This window comes from Notechis scutatus, chromosome 2, assembly GCF_049901735.1.
Source record: "Notechis scutatus isolate UNSWTSFEM ecotype Mainland chromosome 2, rNotScu1.2, whole genome shotgun sequence".
NCBI classification, from domain to species: domain Eukaryota; kingdom Metazoa; phylum Chordata; class Lepidosauria; order Squamata; family Elapidae; genus Notechis; species Notechis scutatus.
This window is the reverse complement of record NC_142010.1, coordinates 156,998,922-157,021,783: the sequence shown is the minus strand read 5'-3', so window position 1 is coordinate 157,021,783 and position 22,862 is coordinate 156,998,922. Positions and strand designations below refer to the sequence as shown.

The 22,862-nt window shown below is 40.1% G+C and overlaps 1 protein-coding gene across 1 annotated transcript; it reads right to left on the bottom strand.

Annotated features, from left to right (window-relative positions):
* Positions 1-10,726: 10,726 nt before the first annotated feature.
* LOC148132356 (uncharacterized) lies at positions 10,727-17,055 on the bottom strand. Its single transcript, XM_087954204.1, has 3 exons — positions 16,897-17,055; positions 16,679-16,718; positions 10,727-13,864 (listed from the first exon to the last, which is right to left on the bottom strand). The coding sequence occupies exons 1-3, from the start codon at positions 17,053-17,055 to the stop codon at positions 13,458-13,460; spliced, it is 606 nt and encodes a 201-aa protein (XP_087810330.1). The 3' UTR covers positions 10,727-13,457.
* Between the last annotated feature and the right edge of the window lie 5,807 nt (positions 17,056-22,862).

Below are 22,862 nucleotides of genomic sequence, written 5' to 3'. Positions count from 1 at the left end.
AGCGGAATAGTAATTCTTTAGATATGATGCAACTCCTCCCCCGCTTTTGTTGAGTCTGTTTCCATTTCTTCCAATAGTATGTTCCAATCACAGGTTTCATCCCACCATATGTTATTAATAGCAATAATATCATACCTTCCCTCGTGTACTAAGACTTCATGTTCTCCCTGTTTGTTGCCCAACCTTTGAGCATTATACAAGCTGAGCTCTTTATAATCAACTCTGCATTTGCTTCCTACATCGCTTGTTTATATATGAGTGCCCCTTCCTTCTGACCACTGCCTTACTCATTGTCTGATTTGTTTGTAGGGGTTTAGGCTTTGGGTTTGGTCCTAAAGGATGGTCTCCTTCACCTTCCAGTTTTAGTCATCAATCATCAACACATGCCTTTTTTTTTCTTTGGGGAAATCTGGGCTACGTTTCTTCCTTTCACTGGAAAACTTGATGAAGACCCTTCTCAAGATGTCTGCATTTGCTTTCTTCCAGGGGGATATGAAATTGATCGTTCAGCTCCATCAGAAGGGACAATCTTCTCTGTTTTTTTGTCCTCTCAATCATGATGCCATCAGTCTTCCTTGGTAGTGTCTTCCTCTTTCTTGGTAGTTGTTTCTTTCTTGCTGTGTTCATGTGGGTTATAGATTTCTGTCTTTATTATGATTTCTTCATTTTCATGGATAATTCTCAGAATAATGAGTTATGCCTCATGACCCTCAACTTTCTCTCAAAGCAATCCAAACAATTTACATTTGCTATAGGTATAATTTGAGTCCCCCTTGGGCTGGGATGCAAACATGGCACACACACCTTGTCTGTAACTACCATGCTAGTCTCTTTCTCCATGGCTTTGTTGTTCTTCATGCAAATGCTCCCAGGAAATCCAAGGTTAAATGGAGTCTAGTTTTAACAATCTTTTCAATATTGCAGTCTTTTTCTTGTGGATGCGTTGGCGAGAACTCATGGGTGTGTTATGTGATGGATGAATGTCAACTCATCTTAAATCTAAGATTTACAAAATAACCATCTGCCCTGTTGCACTGTATGGCACTGAATGCTGGGCAGCAACAAGAAGACTGGCTCTGCTGGTATGGACATGTCCAGAGAACAGCATCTTCCACCAAGACAGCCTACCAACTAGAAGTCAATGGCCAGCAACCTCGTGGGCATCCAAAACAGAGATGGTGAGACATCATCAGTAAAGACTTGCAAGCCGTGGGCCTGCACCTTGGAGACACAGCTGATTGCATAAAGTGGCATTCAATGATCCGAAAAGCAGACCCTGCATCTGTGGGAATACACTAGAAAGAAGAAGAAGAGTTCTTTCTCTTGTGGCAAAGAATTGATTCAGCAACCTTCTGTTAAAAATTGGTCTCAAAAACCCTGTTAATAAATCCACATAGAAACAGGCAGAAAAATCAAGGGAAAATAAAATCACTCTGCTCACCAATTAAACACACACACACACACACACACACACACACATTACAGTCATATGTTTGCAGCTAATGTGAAAAAAGAATAAAGTAACTCTGAGTTCCCTCTTGTGGCTGATATTGAAATCATACTTAAATACAATGAAGTGAAGTGTTGTTCGTCTTAACCAATCATAAGTCTTTGTCAGAAAGCCTCATATAGTCTCAAAACAGTTAATGGTAGTTTATAATATAGCATATATTATAATATAGTAATATAATAATATAATGTAATAATATAATATAAAAATTAAAAAAATCACAGCTCACAAAAGATTTATAGCCAAAAGTTTGCAGTTAATGTAGGAAAAGAATGGAAAAAATAGATCCAAGCTTCTTTAGTTCTTTGTGTGTTTGTCATGCCTCCCTCCTGGCCACTTTCTTTACTAGAAGAACTCCCTATATTTTTCTTACTTCTGCAAAGAGGCTGAAAAAGCGCTTACTCTGACAAAATCCTCCTGCAAGGGGAGCAAGAGAGGCCCTTAGAATAGCAAGTTAGGAGCAAGTTAGTGCAACAGAGGAGATGCAGAGTTCAGAATGGAAAATCTTTGGAATCAGGGGGCTATAAAACCCATAGCCATTCAGGCTGAGCTGAAGCCTGTTCACCTTATCCAGGCCTTCATGGCCTCCAGTCCCTGGGAAAGGACCTTAACAGCATTGCTTGATCAACCCAGGATGGAGGAGTAGTACAGCAACCTACTGCAATATCAGAAGCCAAAATCAGATTATATTAGATCATGTCTGATACTTGGTTAAGCATAAGACGTCTACATAGGTTGGCTTATCAAGGAAAAAAGAACAGATTTGACTTTCCAAATAGTCAAACTAATGTGGTGATGAAAATAGCGTCTGAAGGAAACAGAGTGGGTGAGTTTGTGTTCCAGCCCAAGGCCTAACTCACAAGAATAACTCATCATTGTTGCTGGGCACAATGTAGAGGAAAGAATCATCAGTTTTTTTAGCATGAGGAAAACTGCTGAGTGATAACCAAGCTGCTTTTCACAAAAATATCCACTATGGGGATGTGGTTTCTTGCTCTGACTTGCTTGCACTGACTTCCCTTGCTAATGTTTGTGTGCAGGAAGATGGCAATGATGCAAGCTGAAGCATCACTTTCCACTGAAGGGAATCGGCTGAATCAGTCCATTTGCTTTCTCTGAACAGATTCCCCTCCTTCCCTAATATGATGTCTTCCCATGACAACTTTTCCACCAGTAGCTACCTTAACTGCCAATTCTTTTCATTCTCACTCTTCCATAGTATGAACTGATATACTATGGGTGAAGAAGGAAGAGAAATAACAAGCCTGGCCCAATTGCTCTCCTGCGTACTAGGGCAGTTTCAGAGTGAGATACTCAGGGGTCATGCCCAAGGGCCTTTGCAGGCCCTGGAATGGGAAGATATAAAGAGAAAAGGGATGGCAAGGGAGGGACAGTGAAATTGGGAATCCACTCACTTAAAGAACTGGTTATAGGGAAGTATTGCTCTAAGCCAGGGGTGTCCAACCTTGGCAACTTTAAGACTTGTGGACTTCAACTCCCAGAATTCCTCAGCCAGCAAAGCTGGCTGAGGAATTCTGGGAGTTGAAGTCCACAAGTCTTAAAGTTGCCAAGGTTGGACACCCCTGCTCTAAGCTAATGTTTCTCAACCTTGGCTGCTTGAAGATATGTGTAAGACTTCAACTCCCAGAATTCTGGCTGGAGAATTCCAAGGTCTGGTCCGCACGTCTTTAAACAGTTGACAGTGAGAAACACTTCTCTAAGCATTTGGTAAGAGAAAGAAAGAGGGAACAAAGGTTCACTTTGGAACTTTTTCCAAAGTTGAGATGACTTCCAGCACATATTTTCTAAAGCCTGTACGTACCATAATTTATTATTGTTTTAAAACATTAGATCTCCATAGATGTCTGTGACTGTAATAAAGATTTTCTTCTTTTATAGAACTTTTATGGCTGCACACCACAGTTAGTGGCTCGCAACAATCAAAAATACTAATGATCAAAACAAAAAAAAACCTTCCCACCAGGTGTCAGCCCAAATAAGATTGACTTGGTTTGATTTTTTATGTTATGTAACTCAATCCCAAGGAAATTAATTAGAGAGGCTCTTAAAAGCATTCTTCAGAAAAAAAAGCACACATCATAATTGAAACTATTACTGCTATGGAAATGCCTGAGACGATCACCACCATATGCCTGGGTAATTAACCACAATGCCTGTAGCACAACAGTGACACTTGTAACATGGCTTTACAAGGTTAGGATTCAGCTCATTCAAGGTTATCAGGAGATTTCAGCTGATCCAAATGATAGCTGCGGACTGTTAATGATGGATTCACTAAGGAATTAAGATCATCGTTTACTTGGCCATATTTCAAGATTCTAGTTTTAATCAGAAAACACTTAAATTGCGGCAGAGAAATCATTTCTCTTACATCGTCTTCATGAGTGGGGTTTTGAGTCATTTTTTACTCCTGGAAACTCTTCACTCTTCTTGGCAAGAATTCAGAAGTGGCTTGCCCTTGCTGTCTTCCTAGAGCTGAGAGAGAAGAACTGGCCCAAAGTCACCCAGCTAGCTTTAAATTCAGTCTCCTGGTGTTTATCCTGGTATCTTAACCATTACATCAAACTGACTCTTTAAGTCTGACCTTAGGTTCTGCATAAGGTATAGTTTCTGGCAGCAATAACTGGTGTTCCTGATTGCATGCAGAATGAGGACTCCAATGTGTTTCGTTGTTTCTGGAAACACAAGTGAGCAATCTACAGAAAAGAACAGTGGAGGCTATGAAGATGAGGATAAAGACCAACCACACTCAATGTGTAGTCCTTAATGGAACTATAGTACATCTAAATGGAGGGAAGCATGCAGTGGGGTATCGTAAGGTTACATCTTAAACCCATAACTCTTCAACATCTTCATAAAATATTTAGATGTGGGGTAGAAGGAGAACTCATCAGATTTTCACATGACACCAAGCTGTGGGGAATAACTAACACTTTACAAGATAGATTGAAGATACAGAAAGATCTTGATAGACTTGTACACTGGGCTCTATCCAACAAAATGCAATTCAGTGGTGAGAAAAATAAGGTATTACAACTGTTGAAAGGCTTGGAAAATGCCTTTCTTCTGAGGATTCGATTTTCCTGCTGGGAGAGCTCCGGTGCAAGGATACAGACAACTGCTTGAAAGCTGGATCTTTTTATTTTCAGGAAGGCGAGAGATAGCAAGAAGTCTGCGTTCCTGGGGCTAGCTAGCTTTGTATGATAAGCCCCTGATTTTTATACTTTTTTTTTCTTCTTTTGTGCGTGAGTGCTTGTGTTTGTATTTCTTAATGTTTTAAATCCTGTCAGGGGTTGTCTTCATTTCCGCCGGAGGGTAAACTCCGCGGGGTGGTTTGATTGGATTATCAGTTTCGTCCTAATGTTTTCTTATATTTGTTTTGTGGCAATCTCCTGTCTGTCTCCTTTGCAATATATTTTGTGTCTTTTGTCTGTTTGTTTTGCTGATTTGGCATGTCTTGTGTTTGTAAGGGTTTTCTTTTCTTGTTTCCCTAGTTTTCTTAATTATTTGGGCTTTCGTCTAAGGGGCTTATTTAATACCTTTTATTTGATTTCTTTTCCTATGCAAGTTTGTTTTATGGCTGGCTTGATGTTCCCTTTGGGCTTTTCCTGCTTGGGTGACCCCACTGTCCTCGTGAAGTTTCCTTTCCACAACACTTAGACAAGAAAAACCAAATGTACAGATATAAAATACTGTAGATGATAACTGGATCATCAGTAGTAACTGTGAGGGGAATTTAGGTGACCTAATGGACAAGCACGTAAGTATGAGCCAGCAGTGTACTGCAGCCACCAAAAAGCCAAAGCAGTCCCAGGTTGCATCAATGGAGGGATAGTATCAAGAAGATCATACCACTTTGATGATACCACTTTATACTCCACTTGTGAGACCACACTTGGAATATTCTACTTAGTTCTTGTCATCACAATACAAAAAAAGAGGTTGAGACTCTAGAAAGAGTGCAGAGAAGAGCAACAAAGATGAAAAAGGATCTGGAGGCTAAACCATACAATGGATGTTTGAGGGTACTAGGTATGTCTAGCCTAGTGAAGAGAAGGATTAAGGGTGACATGATAGGGGTTTACCAATACTTGAGGAGCTATCACAGAGAAGAGTGGGTCAATTTATTCTCCAAAGCATCTAAGAGTAGGATAAGAAATAACGGAGAGAATATTATTAAAGAGAGATCCAACCTAACATTAATCAGTGAAACATCTTGCCATCAGAGATTGTGGGTGCTCTGCCATTGGAGGTTTTCAAGAAGAGATTGGATAACTATTTGGCAGGAATGGTATAGTGTCTCCTGCTCAACTAGATGATGAGACATCCCTCAACTACATTCCACATGGATTACTATAATGCACTCAAGATAGCATTGCTATATGCCTCAAGAATTCTGCATTTACACTATTAAATGGACCGATGATGCAGAGCATGTTACTCCCTTGCTATGACTGTTTCTAAGCAAAATTCAAAGCAATGTTCATGGGCTAAAAAATCCTGTGTGACATGGATCCAGTCTATAAGAAATATCATTTTCTCCCAAACATGCTTGCCTGGATCTTGAGATCTCATTATCTGAGGTGAAGTGGATATTATTGCCAACCTTAATGTGATTAAGTAGATGTATCACCTGATGAGGTTAGCACCATATGGGTTTTCTTTATAGTGATGATGCTACTGATTTAAACTACCAATAAGTTTCCAGTATATGTTAGCATATACTGCTGAAGTCTTTTTGGAAATTCATTTCTCTTTTCCATGCTTCATTATGTATCTGCAATGTGATCTCAGGTCTCCTCCGTCTCATGAAATCAGATTTTGTTATCTGTCACTTCTTGTTCTATATTTTATTGCACAGGATACAAAATTTTGAGCTTTATCTTAATTAGCATAATTTGGTGCTTTTTGATATTGTAATAGAAGCAGTTTTTCCAATCCTTTGCCACTGTGATTTTCTATACCTCCTAACCACATGTAGCATTTTGACCGCATCATCTTTTCAGGTTTTAATAGTTCTGCTGGGATTTTCTCAGCTACTGAAGCCTTGTTTTACCAATGTTTTCTAAGGTTCATTAGACATTTGTTTCCAGAGTGTCTGTTTATATTTTGGTGATCAATGAATGTACATATGGTTTTGGGAACTTCTTTGTACAGTACTTCTGTACCTTCCTGTAAACCCCTGGGGCTCTTTCCAATATAATACTCATCAATGGAATCTGTCATTACTCATTGTGTGATCTTGATGCTTCTTCACTTCCATTTTTCTACAGTTCTGTTCTACATTTTTCTGTTCTGAATTCAGAAGGAGACTTAAAACTGCATCTGCAGATTCTCTCAGCACCTGCTTCTAACTCAGTATCAGAAGATACATGTCCAACTTCTGACATGATGTGTTACTCCTCCCCCTAATCAGGGTCTGTTCACCACTACTCACGATGTGACTGTTTGTTGCTGAAGGCTTCCATAAAATTAGAAAGCAGGAGGTAAAGGAATCTCCTCTCCCAAAGTAGCGCCAGGCACTGCACATTTTAATGGGCAATGAATGTATCAGAGCAGACATGGTTCCAATTAGAGCAGAAGGCAAAAATCACTCATATCAGCTTGTAATGGAGAAAGCGGACATAAATGAACTTGCTTCTTATAGCAAGCAGAATTACCGACAGTAATGTAGCATCAACTCCAGACATCATGTTATGTGTAGATGTTTATGCACATATTAATGGATTTTTTCCCTAAAATTTTGCATTCTGAAACTTTAAATATATTTAACCATTTCTTAAAATATCATGGCTATAAAAATGCAGATCTATTAAGATCTTACTTGTATTAGATTTGTTTGGAAAATAATAGCATAGCTTCACCAAACATATTGGGAAACATACTTGGAAAACTAAAACAAAAGATCACTTTGTTAAAAAAAAAGAGTAATTTTTATTCACTATTCAAGATATAAACATGGTTAATATATGCAACTTTCCCTAATCCCTATGCTAAATAAAAACTATTTAGTGAACCAATGTTACGAAGGACTTGCAATCTAGTCATGCGTTTGTTTGCTGTTCACACCTATTAATATGATGCACAAAGCATCAAAATACAAAACAAAAATCATTAAAGCAAACAAATCTGTATCAGAAATCTATCAACAACTGATAGGGTTGCCTGAAAACCTTTTTTAAAAAAAATTAAGAGGGAACCAACTTGTAAAAGTAAAGTCAAGGAGCTCATGCCCCATTAACCAATTTTTTTTTACTCCACGGCATTATGATATTGCCTTCCTTTCTACCTCTGCTCACAGCTAAGGTAGTTAAAAATTGTCTGTAGCTGTTGCAGTTGTAAAGTAGTATTTTTCCCTCCTCACCCAATACAGTGTTTGCTATGGGTATATGCTCATTTCTGCAAATGACTCTGTATGGCTCATATTTCAGAAACATATCTTACAATTAAAATCTTAAAAACTCTTTAAAACAATAATAATCATTGAAGCACTAAAAACATTAAAAAAAAACATTAAAACATTAAAACGTCTAATTTGAGAGCATACATCTGGCCTGCTAATGGTATAGCCGGGAGGCAGAGCCCTTAGTTGGGTTGGAGCCCTTAGTTGGGTTGGAGCCCATAGTTGGGTTGGAGCCATTCTAATCTCTGAAGAGAGGATGTTCCACAGAATTAGGGCTGCTGCAGAAAAAGCTCATCTTCTAGTCCCTGTCAGCGGACATTCTTTGGCTGATGGGATCTGCAGCATACCAGAGGTGGTATTCAGCAGGTTCTGACCAGTTCTGGAAAACCGGTAGCAGAAATTTTGAGTAGTTCTGAGAACCGGCAAATACCACCTCTGACTGGAAATTTTACAGTATCCTTCCCCTGTCACGCCCACCAAGCCATGCCCACAGAACCGGTAGTAAAAAAATTTGAATCTCACCACTGGACTATGGGTCTGTTTTTCCAAACGCAGTGAAGTTGAATGTGTATAGTTTTAGAAGAGCTTGTGTGTGCGTGTGTGTGTACATACACATACAGTATATATAGTAGATAATGTATCTTTTTGTGTGCCTTTACACACACTATACTATGTAATATGTATGTACACATATGGCATATATACATAGGATTAAATAGTGTATTTTGGATGTTCAGTAATAGTAAATAAATAGAGAGGGAAATTGTATCTCTTTGAGGCCAGGTAAGGCACCCCTTGACATGAGTGATGTCACATTGCCCACGCCCACCCAGTCACATGACCACCAAGCCACACCCACCCAATCACCTGACCAAGCATGCCCACCCAATCACATGCCCACCAAGCCATGCCCACCCAATCACATGACCACCAAGCCACACCCACCAAATAAGCCATGCCCACAGAACCGATAGTAAAAAAAATTGAATCCCACCACTACAGCACACCTATCCTATTTGATCTAGTAGTTGGACAATTAGAAACTCTGGAAAAAAAGGCGATCCCTCAGGTACCCTGCTCCCATGTAGGGCTTTATAGGTAACTACCAGGACCTTGAATTGCACCCAGAGACACACTGGTAATCAGTGCAGTTCATGCAGGGGTGATGTTACATGTGCCATATATCTGGCACAAATTACCGTCCACATGGCTCCATTCTGCACCAATAGAAGTTTCCGAATGGTCTTCAAGGGCAGCCCTGTGTTACAGTAAATCCAATCTGGGGGTTAAAAAGGGCATGAGTTACTGCAAGCAGGGTCTGCTGATCCAGGTATGGGCACAACTGGTGTACAACCCAATGTGTGCAAAGGCCCTCCTGGCCACAACTTGCCATTTGCTCTTTGAGGAGGAGCTGCAAATTCCAGGAGGATCCCCAGATTGCATATTGGGTCTACTTGGGGCAATGCCACTCCATCCAGAACCAAAAATGGGATATCTTTGTTCTGGGGGTGGGGGTTTCCACATATCCACAGCCACTCCATCTTGCAAGGGTTGAGTAAGAGTCGGTTTTGACCCTTCCGGTCCCCAACAGGCTCCAGATACTGGGATAGGACATTCATGGCATCACTCGAGGGACCTGAGATAGAGCTACAGAACTGCTGTGGTCCGCATACTGATGACATTGCACCCTAAATTAACATATCACCTCACCCAGAAGCCTGTTGTATATGTTAAATAGAAAGAGAGAACAGAGCCCTGAGGCAGCCCAAAAAGTAGGGGTCACGGGTTAGATCTCCCCCCCCCATTGATAGGTATTGGAACTGGTCCCGTAAGGAGGAGAACCAGCACAATACAGTGTCACCCACCCCAGAATTAAATCTCTGTTGAAACTTAATATAATTATGCCCAGAACTATCCTATTAACCTAGTAAAGAATCAAGGTAAACTTACTAGGAGTTCAGCACCATATAAATTTAATAAATTATTATTATTAGTACCACCCTTAAATGCAGAGTTAGAGATCTCAAGTTAATAATGGGATTTCAGTTTTGTATAATGTCCTCAGTGCTTTTATTTATATTAAAATCTAGCTCTCTCTGTATGTAATAAATTTTCCAGTTATATCAAACCAAGATTTGTTCTGTTTCTTTGGAGCACTTGATGGAATTTAAGAACATGTTGTAGCAGAAATTTGAGGAAAAGACTAGTACAGTAGATCCTCTAGTCACGACCATAATTTGTTCCATAACTTCGGTCGCAACCCAATTTGGTCATGACCCAAACCTAATTTTTGAAATTTGGTGGGGAAGGGGAAATCGGCCGTGGAGGGAAAAAAATTGTGAATTTTTTGGTCAGAACCCAATTTGGTCATGGTCAGAAGCGTTCGTTACCAGAGGTTCTATTGTAAATACTATATTTTGTTAGCAAATATTTCTAAAGAGATCCTTTGCTGAATAAGGGGAAATAAGGTTTTTTTAGAAAGTGCCATTTTTGACAGTAGACAGTCCAAAAATGAAAATGCCATTTAAAAAATTAAATATTACATACATTAATACAACACTGTATTTAAAAAATGAAAATGCCATTTAAAACATTAAATATTACATACATTAATACAACACTGTATTTAAAAAATGAAAATACCATTTAAAAAATTAAATATTACATACATTAATACAACACTGTATTTTATAAGTATGTGTTAGACTGAAAAAATATATTATTATAACTCTATAATTATACATTTAAGAAATATATTCTAAGTCAGACCAAGAGTCTTTAGAGGTCCACTTGTTTTTGTCCCTATTCAAGAAACCAACATTTCTGAATTAAATTCCAAAAAGAGAGAGGCCAGTCCAACTGCTCAAGATTGCTAAAAAGATACAAGTAAAATGGAATGAGTAGAAAGAGAGGTTATTAAAACTTTTTTGCAACTTCACTGGAATGTGCCATCAAATACTTTGAGAATAGTTGTTGGTATGAAATCTGTTACACACACACTTGATTTTAGTGCAGTTTCCTAACAATATATTTAGCAACTCTAAACGTGTAGTTCTTCATCTGAGAGATGATGCTGAAACTGCCATAGCCAAAGATGAAGCAGGCACGTAATAGGGTGGACATACACCAGGAATCTTGTCTAAAAGATCCCTTAGGGAGGTAGTTGGGAAGGAAACAAGTTGTTAAAAAAACAAAGGAAAAAATGCCACATGAATGAGACAAAAGAGGTTGGGCCTGAAGTTCCTCATCAAGACCCATCAACAGCCACTAGACTTCTAAATTAACCAGACAAGAGTAGCTGCCAATCTTGTCAATCAACAAAGCAAAGCAAGTAAGGATTGGGGGAATAAAATTGGTATATTTGGGGGGGGGTATTTAGAATTTGGAAAGCTGTAGAAATTAAGAGGAGGAAAGAAACAGAAATATTTATTCTTTTTATCAAAATGTTATTTATCAAAATTTATTAAAGTTTGAAACCACTCCTCTCCCTCACAGAGGGACTTTGAACAGTGTACAAATAAAATATTAAAACATAAAAACAGTATATAACATTTTAAAAGGCAAGGATAAGTTAAAAATCAATGCTAAAATTATATTTAATTTTTTGAGCACCCAAGATGACCTACACAGCTGTATCTTGTACCAGTTGAAGCTTCTGGATACTTTTCAAGGGTAGCCCATATACAGCGCCTTACAATAGTCCAAACAGGAGATGACCAGGACATGAGTGACCGAGCGGAGAGCCTCCCTATCTAGGAAAGGGCATAACTGACACATAATATGAAGTTGAGCAAAGGCACTCCTAACCGCAACTGCCACCTGCCTTTAGAGCAGGAGCTGTAAGTCCAAGACCACCACCACCCTAGGTCTGTCTGGTGTAGTGCATCCAAAACCAAAGGTGAGGGGTCAATCCACAGCAACTCTGTCTTACCAGAGTTCAGGTGAAGTCTGTTGTTCCCCATTTAGGACCCTACAGCCCCCAGGGACGACAAAAGAATGTCTACAGCAGGGCTGTCAAGCTCACATCATCACGGAGGTGTCACGTGACATATTGGGACTTTCCCCCCTTTGCTAACTGGGCATAGGCATGGCCAGCACGTGATGCATGGGCCAGGAATTTGACAGCTCTGGTCTATAGCATCATTCACTTCACCCTGGAAAGCAGCTGCCATGGCCTCCATAGGACCATGTAGCAGATTAGCAGGTATTTTCCTCAGCTCCCTTTGAAACCCAATTGGGTCCATCAGTTGCTGAGTATGTACCAGACAGATGGGTCCAGCCTCTCTGCAGAAGAGGGTAGCATCAGAGAGCCTCAAAGTCATCAGGCTGTGATCTGACCATGATAGAGGAGTCAAGTAAAGCTCCTCTCTCAGATCACATTGCTACTGCTCTGACAAGAAAACCATGTCTGGAGTATGGCCACTGTCCCATGCCATGTTAAGAATGACCTGAGAGAAGCCCATGGTCACCCTGGATATAGTCAGGAACTTGCAGGCCGCTTTGGGGATCCTCCCAGCAATAGGAAGTTGAACTCCTCCAGAAGTATAAGTTTGAGGGGCTCCACAGCCAGCTCTGAGATGGCCTTCAGCTGCTCATGCAGGGAAGTTGCTATACAGCAGGGAGACTGTTCCCATGAGCCTATCTTCAAGAAATGGGTCTCACAACTGGCAACTTGTGGAGCAGTGGCTCATCCAGAGATTTCTGGATGACAACCGTAGCGGTTGTCTATTCCCCTGCCTTGGAGTCTTGGCTGGTGCCAAACCATAAACACACACACACACACACACACACACATTCTCGCTCTCCCTCCCCCTCTCTCTCACACACACACACACAAAGAGCAAATATAGATTATAACCAATAATATTTTGCTGTTATTGTAAATTGAATGGGTCTCTGTGTATTCTAAAGAACAGGTTGTGCCTCGGTGTTTGGTTGAAAGTGACTTGAGTGTGGCTGTTTTCCAAGGTTGTGAGGGTGTGAGTGAATGATCATAAGCCAAAGCTTTGGGCATGTGTGTAACATGTCCGTCTTGTTAGAGACAAATACTGAAAGCCAGCTTCAATAGAACATTGAGACTGATCCACAATGCAGTGTAGTAGTCATCCCAAATATTTCAGCAGCTAGTTGAGACTGTTGGCCTGGTAGCTCCATCTTTCTTATCCTATCATCTTCAGGACAAGCTTCTTCTCTAGGGATGGAGAACTCCTCGCATAAGCACTGTGAGAATCACAGAAGGGTCTTTCCAGAGAGAAAATCCTTGGAAATTTCACCCAAAGATAAGGCTAGAAGGAGGGCACCAATACCTCTGTCTGCTTTTGCATGAATGCCAAATAAGACTAATTTGAGCAGACACAGTCACTTTCAATGGAACATCTGGTTGCTTCTGTAGTCTGTGCAAGACCTTTCCACAGCATTACTTGCATTTTCAGCATTATATGAAGCTTTTTTATATATATCTCTTCTTGAGCTTCTCCTTCAATTCTTCTGTTTATTACAATCTCTTTTGAACAGTCTCATTAATTAATTTTCATTAATCCAGAAGACACCAAAGAAATTACCAGTGGTGCTGAGGGCCCAGTCATTGTCTGCCTCAGTAGTTCCTGTTAATGTCCCATAGAGTCTGTCATTACTTGATAATCGATAAATCTGGGATGTGGAGTTTGTATATGATTTCTGTACACGGTTAGACAAATGCAAAGTGATAGTCAGGAGAGCAGGAGACTCTTGGTCATGATGAATAGAGAGGGTAGCATTCATTGTCTTGTTACTATAATTGCCACGAGTTTCAACACTGATCTGGGCATAGATACAGTACAGCCCATCCTTTTTAACCTTTAGCTTCTGAGCGCTATATTCAAATGATGGCCCAAGGAATGCTCCTTCAACGTCACTGTAAAACCAGTCTAATATCCCTCGAGAAATTCCAGCTACAAAGAGAGGAAAGAAGAAGCATCAATTAGTGTCCAACAATGCAGTTTAACTTTCTAGCATATAACAGAATAACAAAGTTGAAAGGGAACTTGGAGGTCTTCTAGTCCACCCCTCTGTTCTGGTTATTCTTGGTGTGGTTCTGACAATATGAATTCAATATGAAGAATGATTCCTGCATTACAATCTAAGCGGCTAAGTGTTGTATACACAGGTCACACCCATTTTGCTTTATTCAACAACAAAAAAGTCCTGGTCTTCAAAGTTAGAGAGATACCCTGGTATATCTGATCCAGACAGGGCAAGAGAAAGATCCTACTTATAAAGTACTGTAAAGTACTTTTCTATGTAAAATGTAAACAAATTACTTGCATTTGGCCTTAAGCAATAGAGTTCTCTGAAGCTAGAGAATACAGGTATTCATTGATTTACAATGGCAATTGGGACTGTTATTTCTGTCATTCAGAAATGTGATCATAAAGCATAATCACATCATTCAGCAATGACAAATCTTGCAGTTCCTATTACTGATGTTAACGAATCCCAGGGTCATTAGGCATGGAAACTTCCTGCCAAATCACAGCCAAATCAGTGAAAAAACTGGCAGGACGTTACAAGTCTCAGGTAGTTCGTAAACTGGCTAGCAAGCAGGTGAGCGGTTGATGCCTGATGGAAGAGGGCATGAGGAGATGCATGGAGGTGTGAGGGAAGTGTGAGGGAAATGAGAGGGAAGTGCAGTGAGAATGTGTGAGAGTGCCCAAAGATGTGAGGGAGGTGCAGCAAAGTGTGAGGGATGCAAGGGAAGTGTGGCAAGAGTCAGGGAGAGTGAGCATGGCGAAGATGTGTGAGGATACATAAGGGTTGGTGGTGGGGTGCAAGGGAAGGTCACATGACTTTGGGGTACTGCAATCCATTATAAAAGTGAGCCAGTTGCCAAGAGCCCAGATCAGGGCATGCTAAAATGGCTGGAACCCCAAGGACTGGTCATAAGTCCCACTCATCCAGCACCATTGTAAGTTAAAATGACCTGGTCACAGAATGAATGATTGAGGACGCCCTGTATGTAACATAGTTTCCTATAGAATCACATAAAAGTGAGATGAGAGATTATATAAATTGAATAAATCAATCAATAATATCAATCAATATAAAGCAATAATAAAGCAAACCTATCACACAAAGCCATGGTTTGTTATAACCATATTTCACACAATTCTAAGATGCAAATTATGATTTATATAAAACAGACTTCTCCTTTCAAGGTTCTTCCATGTTATCTTATCCATTTGAGAGGCTTTTTTACATCCTGGTAATCTAAAAATATTTTCCAGAGCTCATAACCTTTCATTTGTACTATCTTGTCAGTCTATATAAGAGATCAGCTGCTAAAGTCATTTTACAAACAAAAGAAAAAGTTGATGACACTCTCTTGAAAATATTTAGCTATACTATAGATATAATTTGGGACTTTCCAGAAAAGCATGGTTTTAGCTAATATGTTCTGAAACAAATAAGCTCTAAGTGGTCAATTTTTTGAATCTGACAGAGCTCAAATCATACAAAGCTACAGAAAAAATTAAAAACTCCATACTCTTTACAATTTAGCATCCTGATTGATGCCCCTAATGAATGGTCTGGTAGTATCTGATACTATTTCAGTGTTGAAAGTAAAAAGATAGTACACATAGTTTCACACAGTTTTTGGGATGACAGACAACTAAAAACTTTATATAAAAAGCAACAACAAAGTAATGCAAAGTCCCTTTATACCAACAACTCTTCCAGAAATGATTATTTTTCTGATTCTTCCATGAAACAAAAAGTTTACTTTAAACTTTGAGACACCTGAAAATAGCACACAAAACAAACCACCTATGCTGACTATAAGCATGCATGTGTGAACATCACAGCTTTTATTTATTTGTTTATTAATATCCCACTTTATTATTTTTATAAATAACTCAAGGCAGTGATCATATACAATACACTTTTCTTTTCCTATTTTCCCCACAACATCCCTGTGAGATAAGTTGGGATGAGAGGCAGTGACTGGCCCCAAGTCACTCAGCCGGCTTTCATGCCAAGGCGGGACTAAAACTCACTCTCTCCCAGCTTCTACTCTGGTGCCTTAATCACTGGACCAAACTGTCTTCAAACCACCACTGAATTCCCGGAAGTGGTTTAACCTTGCTCAGTTCTAGGATTCTTTTTCAACTATCAGCCTAAGATTACCAAGATGATTCTTCCCTCAAGTACCTATCCATATTGGACAGAACTAACTTCTGAGATCAGCCAAGATGGTTGGACGCTGCCACCAACTGAGATAAGTGATCGTTACTTTTTTTTATAATAATGTTTATTGAAGTTTGAAATTACAAAGATAAAAAACTAATACGAACTAAGGACAATAGAAATAAGAAAAAGGATAGAAAGTTCAGGGAGGGTAAAGTGGGGGGGATATAATTAAATGATCTTTACCTGGGGTTTCCAGTAGCAAATGAAACAAAGCCTGAAAAATTCCCAAATTCCCAAATTCCCACTCAGCTCTCACAATATTGCAGCTGGTAGCAACACCCAAGGCCACTTGGAGTAGCCTTCCCATAATCAGGCATTCTCCCATTAGTTATTATTTTACTCATCTATTTATTGGATACATCTACAGTACTCGGCTATTCGTGATTTAAAGCAGGTGGGTCTATAACCCTCACTATCTCACCAGACACAGGTGAGAATGAAGAATACCAATCTGGGGGAAACAATACAGCTTTGGGGCCTTGAGAGCTAGTAACCAGGTATCAAAGAAATCTACTTACTGTTTTCATTCAGGTTAAGGACCAGACGAGCAGCTGATTCCTGAAAAAGAAGAGGGAAGATGATTTAGAGCTGACCCACAGAGCTTCTTCACTTACATCAGGGAGGGGTTGTGTGACGCCAGCTAGGGGCTACCCTCGACCCGCCAAGTTTAAGGCTGGAGCTCTGTCTCGGGGCCCCATTACAGTGCGGCTCCCTGTTCTTTGCGCCCTCATAGTACCTGGCTGGGGGTAATGGACGTGTGCGGCGGAGACTGCTGCTTCGTCAGGCTCAGGACCAGCACGGTGAGCGAGGCGACGAAGAGGCAGATGTTCCCCAAGAACACCGCACCAACGGAGGCAGAGCGCCAAGAGCACCGAGTGCCGTCAACCCGCTCCATCAGACTGCTGCTCGGTTCCAGAAGCCCCGGCTCTTGATCTCCGGGCTAGTTCAGACTCCGCCCCACGGGGTTTTCTGGTGATTTCCTCCGACGTGTTGGGATTTGGAGGATGACCCGGCTCCCCCCACCCCCGAGTTTCTGCTCCGAAGCCAGTGGCAAATTCTTCGGCTGTTGGTTTTCCTTTGGCTATTAAAAGCCATTCTAACTTTTTTTTTTTTTCACTAACTGCATCTTCAAATGGGAGTCGCTTCATAAATAATTTTCCTTTTTGCTTTGAACTCGCCAAACGCGTAAGGGTGAGGTTTTGAGAGGGAAAGGCCCAATTCTCAGCGCTTTCCACAACTTCCTTTCCTTTTCTCTTCGGTTTCGAAAAGATCGGGGATCGCGTGGGAGAGAAGAAAGCCCTCTGGGAATTCTCAAATGGAACTCGGCGTCCTAATGCGGGTCTCTCAGATCCCCTTGGACGGACCTGTCTCTGAGGGCATCTGCCCATCCCACTAGATCGGATAGATAACATGCCCTAGATCCCTTCCTTGAAATATTGCTATCTAGTGGGACCTCAGAAGTCTTTGCTTTTTCTGTGGCTGCCCTTAATTTATGGACCACTTTCTCTCTGGCAATCCAGCTGAATCCATACAAACACTCTTAGCTTCCTGGAAAGCCATTGAAACCTGGCTCTACCAGGCACTAAGGTAGAGGGACCGGAATCCTGTCAGGATGATTGAAGCACATTTATTTATTTATTTATTTTTATTTATTTGATTTGCCAATTGTTTACAAGATAATAAGTATAAATGTATACATAGTTGTGAATACATGAAATGGGTACATATAAGAAAAATAAAAGAATAAGAGAAACAATAGGACAGGGACGGTAGGCACGTTGGTGCGCTTATGCACGCCCCTACAGGCCTCTTAGGAAAGGGGTGAGGTCAATAGTAGACAGTCTAAGGTTAAAGTTTTTGGGGTTTGGGAAGAAACTACAGAGTCGGGTAGAGTATTCCAGACATTGACCACTCTATTGCTGAAGTCGTATTTCCTGCAATCAAGTTTGGTGCGGTTTACTTTGAGTTTGTATCTATTGTGTGCTCTTGTGTTGTTATGGTTGAAGCTGAAGTATTCATTGACAGGTAGGACATTGCAATGTATGATTTTATATACCATGCTTAAGTCAGACCGAAGGCAGGCGTAATTCAAGGTTTTCAAGTTCTAGAATTTCAAGTCTGGTGGCATAAGGTATTCTACAACGAGTAGAGGAGTGGAGAACTCTTCTTGTGAAATATTTCTGGACTTTCTCAATTGTGCTAATATCAGATACGTGAGTGTGGGTTCCAGACTGATGAACTGTATTCGAGTATTGGTCTAGCAACATAATTTTTATGGTTGTTGTGGTTTTACTAAGGGGAGCCAGCCAGGTTGTTGTAAGGTGAGAAACCATACAAATCTTTTAAATAAAATAAATACATTTTGTTAAGCTTGTGAAAGAATAAAATGTAGGAGAAGCAGCATGGGAAGGAACTGAGGGAGATGTTCAAAGGTCTGCAGCAATCTTGCCCTATTCTTGTTAAAGCATTTTGCTGGAATTCTGTAGAAGATCGAGGACAACTGAGGCAGATGAATCCTTCAGTTTCCTTAAAATATGTTCCACAGGTCAAACCATATACAATAGTGACAGAAAAGAGAGCAAAGTCTGATAATGGCATAGCAGATTTTGTGCTGGTACAGTTTGCTATGATTCAAAGATGGTGTAAATTCATCAATGAGAAAATGCCCAGAGTGCCCGAACTATGCTAATCATTATCAAAATTTCCACCAAGACAACGCTGAACTGAGTTCGCAAAGGGATGTTATGTAAGTTTATTCTTAAAACGAGCCTTGCTGAGCCATTAGGATATCAAAAAACCTACTTCAAATGATTAATCTTAAAAGCTGGTGAAGCAGATTAAGTAACTGATAAGGGAAACCTGTTATAGATGAGTATCCCATTGGAAGGTAGAAATTAAATCTGTGCCTCAGTTTCTGAGAAAATCTGGATAAGAGTTCATTCTATGATGCAAATGATGCAGGACTTACTTGGTTTTACACTGTGAACTATTTAACTCCAACCTTTGGATATCAGATGAGAGATAGCTGTCCTTAAGTCATTACCCTCCAGATAGGCTGACAGGCAGCCAGGAGAAAGCAGAATTACTTAATTCTTCTTTGCAGCCCAACCTAGCAATACAGCACCAAAGGAGACAGAACAGGTAGTACAAGTCAAAATAGATAAGGAATTAGTAAGCAAATCTATCCATATTGAATGAGTACAACTCACCTGGGATAGGTGGTTTGCATCCCAGGGTTTTGAAGGAGCTGACAGATGTAATTTGGAATCACTGAATGTAATCTTTCAAAGCTCATGCAGTACATGGGAAATACCAGAGCACCAGAAATGAGCTGATGTAGTTCCAATGTACAAAAGAGAAAGGATCCAGAAAATTGTAGGCCAATCAGCTTGAGCTCAATACTGGGGAAATTCTGGAAAAGATAATTAAGTGGAGAATTTGTGAGTACCTAAAAACAAATAAGATGGTTACTAGAAGCCAGCATGGATTTGTCAAAAACAAATTATGCCAGACAAATCTTACTGCCTTTTTTTGATAAGGTAACTAAATCGGTGGATAAGGGAAATGCTGTAGACATAGTATACTCTGACTTCAGTAGGGCTTTTGACAAAGTAGACAGCCTGCTTCTTGGTAAGATTGAACAATAATAGGGTAAACAGTACCACCCCAAATGGGTTGTCAATTGGCTGACCAATCACACTCAGCAGGTAGTCCTCAACAGACCTACATCTATGTGGAGGGAAGGATACAATAAGGTACCTCAAGCTTCTGTCTTGGGCCTAGTGCTCTTCAACAACTTCATAAATGATCTAGATGAGGGAATAGAAGGGGACCTCATCAAATTTGCAGATGATACCAAGCTTGGGGGGGAGGGATTAATAGTTTGGGATTAATAGTTAATAGTTTGGAAGACAGATCCAAAATTCAGAAGGAACTCAACAGACTTGAGCACTCAGCCCTATCCAATAAGATGCAATTCAGTGTTGAGAAAAGTAATGTGTTGCATTTAGGTAAGAAAAATGATGCATAGATATAGACTAGATAGTACCTGGCTGAACAGTAATAACTATGAGTGGGTTCTAGATGGAGAAAGAGCCCTATTGGAGGGCTCTAGATGTCCTAGTGGACCACTGCTTAAGTATGAGCCAGCAGTGTGCTGCATCTGCCAAAAAAGACAATACAATCCTAGCCTGCATCAACAAAGAGGTAGCATCACGACATCAAGAAATGATGGAATTGCTTTACACTGTACTGATGACACTTAGAATACTGTGTACAGTTCTGGTCACCACAATACAAAAAAAGATGTGACTGTGGAAAGTGAAGAGAAGAACAAAGATGCTGGACTCTAAATGATATGACAAACGGTTGAGGGACCTAGGTATGTCTAGCCTATTGAAGAGAAGGGTTGGGCCGTGGGGGGACATGATAGCTGCTTCTATTACTTGAGGGGCTGTCACAAAGAAGAGGGATTTGACTTAATTGCTAGGGCACCAGAGAGCAGCACAAGGAGTAATCAGTGGAGGCTTATCAGAGGGAAATCCAGCATAGAAGTAAGGAACATTTTTCTCACAGTAAGAGCAATTAATCAATGGAATAACTTGCTTCCTGGGTTTGTGAGTGCTCCGTTCACTGGAGGTTTTCAAAAATAGACTGGAAAACCTGACTGGAAGACTGAGATGGTATAATTTATGCCACCAGATAAAGACCGAATGCACCAATTATCACATTAAACAAGAGGAAAACCTTCTAAGCACCAATTCCACCCGTGCTTTTTACAATTTTGTAAACAACAAACTAAAAGACTCAAGGTCCATCCCACCCTTGACAGGACCTGATGGTAAAGACTGCAACGACGACACCATTAAAGCCAACCTCTTTAACACATTCTTCGGCTCAGTATTTGTAAACAGCAATGGATCATGCCCAGTATTTCCTAGCCGTACCACAGATAACAACAATGATCTAATACATATCGATTTTACAGAAGACAATGTTGAAAAAGCACTACGCAATCTAAAACCATCTCTATCTATTGGACCGGATGGAATATGTGCCTACTTCTTAAAAAAGCTATCCACTGCCATAGCCAAACCTCTAAGCATAATCTTTGAAAAATCTTTCAGGACCAGCTCCTTGCCTAACCTATGGTCACAAGTCACAGTCATCCCCATCTTCAAAAAGGGAGACCCAAGCCTAGTTGAAAATTACAGACCAATCTCCTTATGCTGCGTCACCTGTAAAGTCATGGAATCAATTATTAACCAATCCATCATCCTCCACTTAGACACAAACAACCTACTCTCCAATAAACAATTTGGTTTCAGAAAAAAACTATCCTGTAATCTGCAACTCTTACACTGCAAAAACATATGGACGACACAACTCGACCAGGGCAAAGCAATAGACGCAATCTACATAGACTTCTGTAAAGCCTTTGATTCAGTGGTACACGACAAACTACTCCTAAAAATAAAATCCTATGGTATCTCTGGACAACTGAATAACTGGATAGAAGCATTCCTGTCAAACAGACAATAAATGGTCAAAATTGGGAGCGCCCTATCAAATTCTGTACCTGTCAATAGTGGTGTCCCCCAAGGCAGTGTTCTAGGACCAACTCTCTTCATACTCTACATAAATGACCTCTGTGATCATATTAAGAGCAATTGCGTTTCTTTTCGCTGATGATGTAAAGCTGTTCAATACCACAGACAATACTGCTACCCTACAAAAAGATCTTGACTATGTATCAGAATGGTCAAACAAATGGCAACTTCAAATCTCAACAAATAAATGCTCTGTCTTACATATTGGCAAAAAAATCAGAAAATAAAATACAAGCTGAATAGTCAAGATCTTGTTGATGACCCAAGCTCTGTAAAGGACCTTGGAATACTCACCTCTAATGATCTAAGTGCTAGAGCCCACTGCAACTACATAGCCAAAAAGGCATTAAGAGTTGTTAACCTAATCCTACGTAGCTTTTTCTCTGGTAATATCACACTACTAACCAGAGCATACAAAACATTTGCTAGACCAATACTCGAATACAGTTCATCAGTCTGGAACCCACATTACATATCTGATATTAGCACAATTGAGAAAGTCCAGAAATATTTCACAAGAAGAGTTCTCCACTCCTCTACTCGTTGTAGAATACCTTATGCCACCAGACTTGAAATTCTAGAACTAGAAAACCTTGAATTACGCCGTCTTCTGTCTGATTTAAGCATGGTATATAAAATCATACATTGCAATGTCCTACCTGTCAATGAATACTTCAGCTTCAACCATAACAACACAAGAGCACACAATAGATACAAACTCAAAGTTAACCGCACCAAACTTGATTGCAGGAAATATGACTTCAGCAATAGAGTGGTCAATGTCTGGAATACTCTACCCGACTCTGTAGTTTCTTCCCCAAACCCCAAAAACTTTAACCTTAGACTGTCTACTATTGACCTCACCCCTTTCCTAAGAGGTCTGTAGGGGGCGTGCATAAGTGCACCAACGTGCCTACCGTCCCTGTCCTATTGTTTCTCTTATTCTTCTCTTATTTTTCTTATATGTACCCATTTCATGTATTCACAACTATGTATACACTTATACTTATTATCTTGTAAACAATTGGCAAATCAAATAAATAAATAAATAAATAAATAAATAAGTCTCCTGACTTTGAGGTCCCTTCCAGCT

Coding starts and splice junctions, on each gene's coding strand:
- LOC148132356 (XM_087954204.1), bottom strand. CDS start 17,055: ATGGAGCGGGTTGACGGCACTCGGTGCTCTTGGCGCTCTGCCTCCGTT. Junction 16,719..16,896: donor CGTCCATTACCCCCAGCCAG/GTACTATGAGGG, acceptor CTTCTTTTTCAG/GAATCAGCTGCTCGTCTGGT. Junction 13,865..16,678: donor CCTTAACCTGAATGAAAACA/GTAAGTAGATTT, acceptor CTCTCTTTGTAG/CTGGAATTTCTCGAGGGATA.